The 10,350-nt window shown below is 36.8% G+C and overlaps 1 protein-coding gene across 4 annotated transcripts; it reads right to left on the minus strand.

The window, feature by feature from the left end:
- Nucleotides 1-544: 544 nt before the first annotated feature.
- Nucleotides 545-8,386, minus strand: LOC122830260 (equilibrative nucleoside transporter 2-like). 4 transcript variants are annotated; one of them, XM_044115481.1, is made up of 13 exons: nt 8,266-8,386; nt 7,087-7,145; nt 6,927-7,008; nt 6,675-6,823; nt 6,443-6,582; nt 6,068-6,202; nt 4,990-5,087; nt 4,242-4,317; nt 4,047-4,144; nt 3,810-3,918; nt 3,417-3,502; nt 2,311-2,507; nt 545-1,031 (listed from the first exon to the last, which is right to left on the minus strand). In XM_044115481.1, exons 2-13 carry the CDS (start codon nt 7,122-7,124, stop codon nt 920-922), a joined length of 1,320 nt encoding a protein of 439 aa, XP_043971416.1. In that variant the 5' UTR covers nt 7,125-7,145; nt 8,266-8,386; the 3' UTR covers nt 545-919. The 4 variants fall into 4 exon arrangements, with proteins under 4 accessions (XP_043971416.1, XP_043971415.1, XP_043971418.1 ...); XM_044115480.1 differs by having other exon boundaries at nt 7,087-7,162; nt 8,266-8,380; XM_044115483.1 differs by having other exon boundaries at nt 8,302-8,342.
- Between the last annotated feature and the right edge of the window lie 1,964 nt (nt 8,387-10,350).

Consider the following 10,350-nt stretch of genomic DNA (forward strand, 5'->3'; position numbering starts at 1 on the left):
CTGCCTGAATATAATGAACAAATCAAGAATTACTTACTATGGCGGCGACGCACAGCTGTGAAGGAACTCCAGCCTTCTAAAAGCGACACAGTCCCAAATCTCACCACTAGATGGCGCCCTTACTCCACTCAGGCTCAAACCAAGCGGTGCTCAGCACAATTTAGAGCAATGAAATGTTAATATTCAGAAACGAACATGAGCCTTTGTAAAACTACCATTTTATTATTTATACTTTGACTGAGGAAGTACAAAAAACCCTCAAAAGAAAAGAACTCTATCCTAGGAGATTAAAAACAGAAACCAAACAAAAACTACTTCACCTCACACAACTTTTTAAGCAATTTTAATGAATAGGATCAGTTTTACAAAACAGATTTTATAAATATATAGAAAACAAGAATCTTACATTACAAAAAAGCCACACAAAAAATAAATAAGCAGCACACAAAATCAAACAATAAAGTCCCTTCACACAAAAATCCCTTTAAAAACAATAAAACATCAATTTAGCGCATCAAAACATAAATATATAAAAAAAAATTTAAAATCTACAGATTAACGAAGACAGATTTCTGTGGTTCTTTGTGTTACAGTTAGAAAGCAATTCTTAGCTGCATTGACGAATGACCTCTTTACTTCTAAACACGAGTTTTCCACTTTTATGCATTCACCTCATGTTACCAGCGGGGGGCGATAGCGAGTAGTAACAGTGCTAATTTTAATCATTTGTATTACTAATACAAGGCGTTAGTGCTCCAAATGTTTAAAGTTGTTTTGAAAAAGTAACAAAAAAAATGGTTAAATAATTACAAACAGTATAAAGAAAAGTGATCGTGCTAAATGCAAACATGAGCAAAGAGAAATACAAGTAAGAGTTCTGATCTACGTGCTTTATGTTGGGTTTTTAAGTGGACTTTGTCTAAACCAGATTTCCCAGTAGGAATGAGAACGAGGCTCCCACAGCCAGACCCAGAACAAGGAAGAAGGTCATCAGAGAGCCGGCCGTCTCACAGTCTCTGCTCCTCACCAACCTGCAGGAAAGAAACTATTAGAGCCGCCAAACCCAATATGAAGCTGACTCAGCTTTAACCATCAGCTCGATCGCTTTGAATGTCCATTATTTTCATGTTGAACAGCAGGTGGCGCTGGTAATTTAGCAAATTTAGTTCCGAACAAGCGAAACATAAAAATATTTTAAACAGTTTGGACTGATGAATGTTTCAACAATTCTGTAGTTTAGATGGAAACTGAGATCAAATTTTTATTTTTTGCTGAATGTTTGATTGATTACTGAAGACAGGGCCGGATTTACAAAATGTGGGGCCCTGGGCTGGAGGGGAGCCAGTTTTGGTGCCATATTTACTATATAAAAATAATTTTCACTGCTGAGAATTACAAATACATTTATACTCAACATATTAGTTACAGGGTCACTTATCCAACAGCCCTTCCTGATTATAAGTTAAAAAATGTTTAAAGTTGACAGAAAATTTGTAAACATCACTTCATAGTTTTGCGTTACTGGAAGACTGGAAGATTAATACCTAAACACCAACTACAAAGTCTTAAAAAAAGGGCAATAATTAAAAATAATAATAAACTAGATAAACTCGATAAGCCTGGTGGCCCGGCAGGCTCATAATACACTGCAGGAAACTCAGAGTTATTTATTTTTATTCAGTCATATTGAATTACATCACTGCAAAGCACAAAATCTTACCAAATATTTTTGGTTTAGTTTCTAGTGCAAACATCTTATTACACTTAAAAGAAGACATAATTAACTTACAAATTATTTATCAACAAGATACATAAGCTTTTTTAAGTCAACTTATGAAAAAGTTCTAGTTTTATTGGCAGATCATTTCACTAAAAACATGGGGAATATATCTTGCTGTAAAGAAATGAGGCGTTTACTATTTCACTAACAGGTGAAATAATAAACAAGCCTAACATCAGTGTTTCCCAACCCTGGTTGGCTCACTGTCCTACATGTTTTAGAGGTTTCCCTGATTGAAAGTGCCCGATTCAACTGACTGCACTTCAACAAACGCCTGTTAATCAGTCATCAATTGTGGTTTGTAGTTAGTTTGAGAGTTTGTTGAACAAAGGAAGCTGATTGAAGTTTCATCTAACAGAACAGAACTTGGAGCTACGCAGCACTCTGTTTAAAACATTAAGATTAGTTACAGTTAACTTATAACAATGTTTAGAAGGTCATCAATAAAAATGATGTGAAGATTTAATGTTTTTACAGCTATCAGAAGACTCAGAGAGTCGAATGTTGCACGGTTCTGGTTCAGTACTTACTGTGGAGCGTAGGCCATGCAGAGGCTCGCCAGGTAGCCGTTAGAGAAGGAGAACAGAGCCATGATGACAACAAAGGCGATGTCGTGTCTGAAGAGGACGGTGAGCTTCGACTTGGGAATGTTGCACATCATGAGCAGAGGGATGAAGACGAGACGAGACAGAACAGCGACGGGAAACAGACGGCTCTGTTTGGACGGCTGCACAAACATCAGCAGAGGCATTCAGAAATCAAGTCGAAACTTTAAAGCTCTTTAACCTTGAACAGGTTAGGATAGGTCTATGCTAACCAATCCAATACAAAACATGCTTACTACAGTTTTTGCACAAAATTATTTATAGATATTGAGATTATAGTCTGACCAGCTCTGCCTATTTGAGCTCTTCTCACAATGAGCTCTTGTCTCTTTAAATGTCAAGAAGCGGCTGCTGGCCACGCCCCCCAGCTCAACGTTTACACTCGCACATGAAAATGGCTGCAAACAGATGCACAATTTTACAACTGTACATCTTTGAAAAGCAGAAGTGGAGCCTTCTGCACAAACAACAAGAATGTAGCACATAGTTTCTGGATGGTAAGTCAACAACAAAACAATCGTCTTTTCCAGCAGACAAATGTCTGCAGCAGTAAAACCAGCTGGAACTCTGCTTGGGTTGCTAGGTAACAGGCTGTGCTTCCCTAGGGTTGCTAGGTAACGGGCAGTGCCTGCTGATTTGTGACGTTACATTCCAAAGGGTTTTGAAATTACTCTTTTTCCAGACACCAAAAAATACCAACTTATTGCGAAAAAACAGGCTTTGTGTTTATTTTTAAGCGTACTATAAAAATGTGCAAAATATGAATTTCTCCCTTTCGCCAACTGGGAAGCTTATGCAAAAAAGTATGTTTTAAATTGAAAGTACAAGTTAAGATTAAACCTTTCGACTTGCTTTTTAATTTTATGATTTTATCTGGAAAGATAGATGATTTCAATTAATTTAAACAGAAATTTCCCAGAAATCTTCTCAGAAAAGCTCAGTACAATGAAGAAAATCCAGTTTTCCTTTAAGTTGTTGCTCGTTTAACTTTAGAAGTGAGGAATATTCTGGAAGCGTGTCTGCAGACTCACCCACTGAAAGAGAGACGGGGCGCTGCGGCCGGCCAAATCCATGATGTTAAAAACAAGAATGCAGCACACACAGGTAAACACTTTGTCTGCAGGACACAGAAAACAGACCAGGCTAAGTACAAATCAGCAATAAAACAAGACATAACATTTGTTTTATTGCTTAAAAATAGTAATTTAATTACATATTAACTACACAAATAGAAAATCCAGAGATTATTCTACTTTAAATCATAAAAAATAAAAATATTAAATAATAACTACTGGTTCCAGCATGAGGCAAATGAGCGACAAATATGATTTTTTTTCTCTCTCTCTCTGAAATATCTATTTTTATTTACAGGGTTTAAAACAAATGAATGAGACATGAAGGGCTGCAGTTTGTCAGTGTCTCACCCCAGTCAGTGTTGTCCGTGTAAACCGTCTTCACTCGGACTGTGATGACGGGAAACACCGACAGCGTGACGGCGAACACAAACGTCACACACAGAGCCATCGGCCAGATCTGTCAGACAACAACAACAGACGACTTTAAGCTGAGAAGGAAAAGCAGGTTTGTCTCATTGTTAGACTTTATTTTTACATCTTTAACTATCTCTCACACAGAGAAAACAATTGTGAGGATGAATTTACCTTTTTAAAGACAGCGAAGACAGAAGAGCGCTCTCTACTCTCCTCTGGGACTCCTCTCGCCTCCACGTCTTTTTCGTTGCCATTTAAGGCTATTTTGTCTTCAGAAATAAGAAAATAAAAAGCCAAAGATTACCAAAATACTTAATTACATTAAATCAGCTGATGTCACTTTAAGTTAGGCTACATAAAACCAACCTGTGTTGCTGAGGAGCTTATTAGAAGTGTCCAGTTTGACAGCCTGATTTCTGTTCAGATAATAATGAGCAAATTTCTGCAAGGGAAGCCAACAACATCAGGAGGCCGTACAAATAGAAAAATACACAATTTCACACATATAAAGCTCTGGATGAAATGAAGAGTCCACTCCACTGAACCGCATTGAAAACCTCCTGGTTATTCCATCAATTGTTTTTTTCTCATATTCAGCTACAGGTTTGGGAACTGGCTTAGTGTTTCACACATTTTCAAGATTTGGCTTCATCCGTGTTTATTAAATCTGTGTTTTTTGTACATTTCAGGTTTCAGAAGCTGGTAAAGGACAGATGATAAAACTGGGAAAAGTTAAGAGTCGCATTGAAAACCTCCTGGTTTTTCCATCAAATATTGATTTAAAACTCCTCCTGAGATAAAGCAATATTATTGTTGTTTCTAAATGAACATCAACTTGTTTTCTTTGCATTATTTGAGCTCTGGAAGCACTGCATGTTTTTTGTTATTTTGACCATTTCTCAATTTAGCAAATAAAAACAAAACTTTTGCTTGGAATTTCAGAAACATGTTGTCAGTAGTTCATGGAATAAAAGAACAATGTTAGTTTTGCACAAAGATAAACCTAAAGTCACAGAAACTGATCTCTGGTCTCTTATTTTTGTATGTTTTCCAGAACTACCAGGCTTCCTGATTAATTTGTTTTTTGTTGTTGATTTGGAGACTCTCAGCTCACCAGGTGTGGCAGCAGCAGGTAGCAGAGAAGAGCCCCTAACGTGACCAAACATGGAGTGACAAAGTATCCCAAGGCAGCTGACTTTGGGTCACTTTTACCTGCAGAGAAACAGATTTTTAGTTTATTGTAGGGTCAGTCTCTTCCTGCTGTCAGCACTAAAGCTGCACTGCAAAAACACAAAATCACTTGAAATATGGAGGCTTGTTTTAAGTCAATAATTCCTTAATATTGATGAAAAAGCACTTGTTCCATTGGCAGATAACTTAACTTATAACATGGAAAAAATGTCTTATTATAAATGAAATAATCTGCCAATGGAACTAGTACTTTTCATTATTATTAGGGAATTATTTACTCAAAACAATCCTCTACTTCTTGCTAAAAAGTTACTTGTAAGTTAGTTTTGTTTAATTTCAAGTGTACTGAGATATTTGCACTAGAAACCAGACAGAAATTGCTCTGCAAGGTTTTGTGTTTTTGCAGTGTGACACCTCAGTGTGATCTGGAATTAGCAAAATGACCCATAATGAGCATAATAAATAGTTATGGACTCTTATAACACCAATAAATATAACTGGAAATGCATAACGAAATCAGACAACTTTCACTTGAGAAGCGATTAATTGGTCAGGAACTGAACGCCGCATACCAGTCTTGCTCTGGGAAATAGTGCGCTTGTTTTATTTACTGTACTTTCATTTTCTTCTTAAGTATCGACAAAAGGATTTAGTGAGTGTAAGCTATGTAAAATTTCTTTGAAAATCATTAAAGATACAACTGAAAAAAGTCTGATTCAGATAATATAAAGGGGTATTTTTGCCAATATTCTAGAAGAACAGTAATTATTTATTGTAACTGTAATATTGCAGGTGCTGTGGTGGCGCAGAGGTTAAGCACAGCCCACATAAGGAGGCCTTAGTCCTCGACACGGCCGTCGCAGGCTCGATTCCCGGCCTGGCGACCTTTGCCGCATGTCTTCCCCACTTTCCTGTCAATTCACTATCAAATCAAGGCCACTAGCCAATAAAACCTTTTTAAAAAAGTAAATAAATAATGCAGGTGTTTGTAAGGTTCTTACTCATGATGGAGCAGAGCATGGCGACGCCTGCGAAGATCCCAGCCAGACCCTGACCGCTCATGAACACGGTGCTGTAACGAGGAGGAAACAGGCCGACCATCCCGAAGAGGCTGCCCTGCAGCACTGCACTGAACACTGCACACACACATTAACACACACACACACAGGTTAGAACAATCAGCTCAGATTCATCACATCAGCCAGTATGAAACGACATGGAGTGTCAAAGCGCTCCTTAAAATATTGCACAACCAAGCAGATATTTTATGCGATAAATCCAATCCAACGTTTCCTCGAGAATAAAGTCGAGTTTACAGACTTCATCAAAAAGATCTACATTTCAGAAAATTTCAGAAATAATGTTCAGGAAGGTACCATTGAAGAACCAAATGGTTGCCATGGTGACCGAAAAGAAGTTGTCGGGCTGCATGTCGACCTGGACCAGGGCGGCAGTGAGGGCGAAGAGGAGGAAGATGACGACCAGGCTGAAGGCCACGCGGAGACGCTCCTTCACCCTGAGGAAGATTTTCATGAAATAATGCCAGATTACTAGAACAGTAAGCGAAAAATAAGAAATGATCCACATTTCAGCTGCAGCTGCTCTCACCACTGATAGAGCAACGAGTTGAGCAGAGTGAAGAGGAGCAGAGGAAGCTGGGAGAGCAAAACCATCCAGCTGTCGTAGTTGTAGTTTCTCTGCTGCGCGGCTGACGTACCGTTAGAGGAGACGCTCTCATTCAGCCGTGTGTTAAAGTACTTGAAGACAGAAAAGCACAAAAGAATCATTTAAATGTTTCACGTCAAAATGCATTTTCAAAGACAGCAGGAAATGAAAGAATTTTTATATGTAAATGAAAACCTGCGAGGCGGTGATGAAGAAGTTCCAGGGCAGCAAAGATTCCAGACCGAGAATAAAGATGATGATGGCAACAATCTGGCCACTGAGAATAAAAAAATCATCTCTAAGTGTTTTACACAAAGTTTATTTATCTACAAAAGCAACAAGATGCCAAACTCACCGATCAGAAGGTGAACTCTGTTTCTTTTCCTTCCACATTTTGCTGCTTCCGTTGCTCCTCTGCAAACAGGCAAATCCTAAGATATTAACGTGTATTTAGAGGATATTTGCTCATTATAAATCTTCTACTCACAAAAACAAGCTTTGAAAGTTGACAGTGTGAAGTTGCCCCAAAATCAACTATATTTAATTTGCAATATGTTGCAAATCAATAAGGAATGTATTAACAATCAGTATTTTACACCTGATCGGTTCAACAACTGAAAATTTTATTTTTCTTTCCTCTGTTCATTAAAAGAATCAAAACTAGAGCCGTTCGTTTTTATTGAATGCATTTGGGGGTTTTTTGGACAAATTTAATGTTTATAATATGGACCAAAGGAAATGAAAGTGCCTGTTAATGTTTTCATTTTTTGTTGAAATCAAAACTTCTATCATCCTGCAGCACTTTTTTCTTTCTCTAGTAGTAAAAGTTTGTTATATTTAATATCTGAAAACTAAAAAATCGGCACACTAATCTGATTTTGCCAAAGAGGATGCTGTCCTTAATCATGCAAATGTTTTATGCCTTCTAGATAACATAAGGAAGATATTTTTTCATGAGACTTTGTCATAAATCCTTAGTTCTGTCATCTTTTTAAAATGTATCTCAGAAATTATTTGTGTGTAGCTGAAATGGTTTTAATATATTGAATGCATGGATGTGTTGTTGAAAAGTAATATACAATAATAAACACGATGTAATTATTCAGGTTTTCAACCACTGTTTCCATTCAGAGCTAAGTAAAGTCCATCGATTTCACGAGGATTATTTGTTATTAACGAATTCACATTTTCACTACAAAATGTAATAATAGCGCACTTTCAGTTCAATTTTGCCGCCATAAAATAAGGAAGCGCCGACTCATCTCTATATGGGGCTAGATTATCTAAATGACATTAATTCCTATCAGAAAGTGTTAAAAACTTCCTGACTGAAATAAAGTACGTTTTCTGATAACCAGACACGTGTATTTTCTTTTAACAACAAAGTAAATAATAAGTAAATATAGTCTAAAAGTATAATCCAACTTAGACTGTAAGCCTCTTTACACATACAAATAGTTTTATTGTAGTTAAACTGAGTCATTTTAAATCAATTTAACAGACAACAGCACAGATAAATACAGAAAAGTCTCACCTGAGGGTGACCTTTCGGACGTCTAGGTTAACTAACCTGGGATGAATGAATGAGAAAAGGGGATGAATGAATGAGAAGAGGGGCTGAACGGCGGGCAGCCTCACTAGATCTGACAGTTTCCAGCATAAACGTAAAACCCACTGTTTTGTGGCGGGTTTTTTTTTAAAATAAAACCCGCCAACATGGCAAGCCGATTTAACATAAATTCGGTTTCGTCTGACTACTCGTAATTACATTTTAGGTATCTAAAAATGCATCTTGACTAGACAAAACTACATTTTGACTATCCGTAATGGTAATTTAAGATATCTGCATTTATATTCTGACTAGTAAGAATAATAATTCAAAATATCATCAATTACATTTTGACGAGTCAAAATTCCTTTCAAGATATCTCAAATTGGGACACTGGATTTGTCATTTGACGGGACACATCCGTATCTTGAATTTAGTTTTGCTTTTAAGATATGTATAATTTAGATTTCACTAGTCAAGACGACATATCTCCCATCCAAAAGTAAATTTAAGATATCTTGGATTATGTTGTCATTCGAGACATCTTTAGTTAGAATTATGACTAATCAAAACTAAAATCGAGATATCTTGAATTTACTTTATGACTAGTCATAATTTTTTTTAGATATCTGAAATGTGTATTTCAGATAGTCAGTAATTCATTGTAGATATCTTGAATTGAAGTTTCCATACAACTCAATGGTAAATCTGACTTCATTTCGACTAGTCAGTATGTAATTAGCGATATCTCAAAGAGGTATTTTGTCCAGTCAAAATATAATTAAAGATATCTTAAATCGCTAAAACGTCTAGTCATAAAAAATTGAGATATCTGGAAAGTAAGGGAGGCAAAACCGAATTTATGTTAATATGGCTTGCCATAGCCCACCCGCAGTCTGCTGGAGCGAAACTCCTCCAGATGTGTGCATAAATGGTGCGTTTAAATGCTGGTGGAAACCTGGGTCATCTGAGCTTTGTTCGAATTTTATTATCCTCTGGCCGTGACAAAGACGTTACTTCGTTGGAAAACTGAATACCTCAAAACTTCTTTTCAATACTCCAAAATTGTTTATTTGTTTATTTATTTATTTATTTATTTATTTATTTATTTATTTATTTATTTATTTAACCTGTTTGTTAAGGATTGTTCACGTAAGGATTCTCAACAAATTCTCATGGTAAGAATTTAAGAATTCTTAAATTCCGTAGCTTTCTGTGTTTTCTAAATCTGTTCCTTATTTGCGTCTCTTTGGGTCTGCTACTGTCTGGTGGTGTGGGTTGTGGTAACACAACTAACTACTAACTATCACAAAGTCCTTATTATTTATTATTAATTAAGGCATCACTGGCACAGTAAAAGATACATTCTCTAATAAAACACAATACTTTAAAAATTCTCTAAAGGATGTAAATCTAGGGGCTGCACAGTGGCGCAGTTGGTAGAGCTGTTGCCTTGCAGCAAGAAGGTCCTGGGTTCGATTCCCGGCCCGGGGTCTTTCTGCATGGAGTTTGCATGTTCTCCCTGTGCATGGTGGGTTCTCTCTGGGTTCTCCGGCTTCCTCCCACAGTCCAAAAACATGACTGTCAGGTTAATTGGGCTCTCTAAATTCTCCCTAGGTGTGAGTGTGTGTGTGAATGGTTGTGTGTCCTGTATGTCTCTGTGTTGCCCTGTGACAGACTGGCGACCTGTCCAGGAACGTAGTTGGAGATTGGCACCAGCAACCCTCCTGACCCCACTAGGGACAAGGGTGAACAGAAAATGGATGGATGGATGGAAATCAGTAAATCATTTAAGCATTGAAAAAAGATAACTGGCTGTTGGGAGAAAATTATACAAAATAAGAAGACGTGGGTAGAGTACTTAAAGTAGCATTATTAATTTACATATAACTTAATATTTTTGGTTGTCTAATGAAATAATTTTTCAGTATCAAACCAAATTTTCTCATCAGTTAGTACTTAAGTAGCTTTTTTACCAAATGCATTTTTACTTTTATGTAATTTCTTGACTGGCTACATTTTACTTTTACTTTGATAGAAATACGTTGAAGTAGTTTGAGTTTCTCCACC

This window comes from Gambusia affinis, linkage group LG04 (genome assembly GCF_019740435.1).
Source record: "Gambusia affinis linkage group LG04, SWU_Gaff_1.0, whole genome shotgun sequence".
NCBI lineage: Eukaryota > Metazoa > Chordata > Actinopteri > Cyprinodontiformes > Poeciliidae > Gambusia > Gambusia affinis.

Coding starts and splice junctions, on each gene's coding strand:
- LOC122830260 (XM_044115481.1), bottom strand. CDS start 7,124: ATGTGGAAGGAAAAGAAACAGAGTTCACCTTCTGATCG. Junction 6,824..6,926: donor TCTTCATCACCGCCTCGCAG/GTTTTCATTTAC, acceptor TCTGTCTTCAAG/TACTTTAACACACGGCTGAA. Junction 1,032..2,310: donor TGCATGGCCTACGCTCCACA/GTAAGTACTGAA, acceptor TCTTTCCTGCAG/GTTGGTGAGGAGCAGAGACT.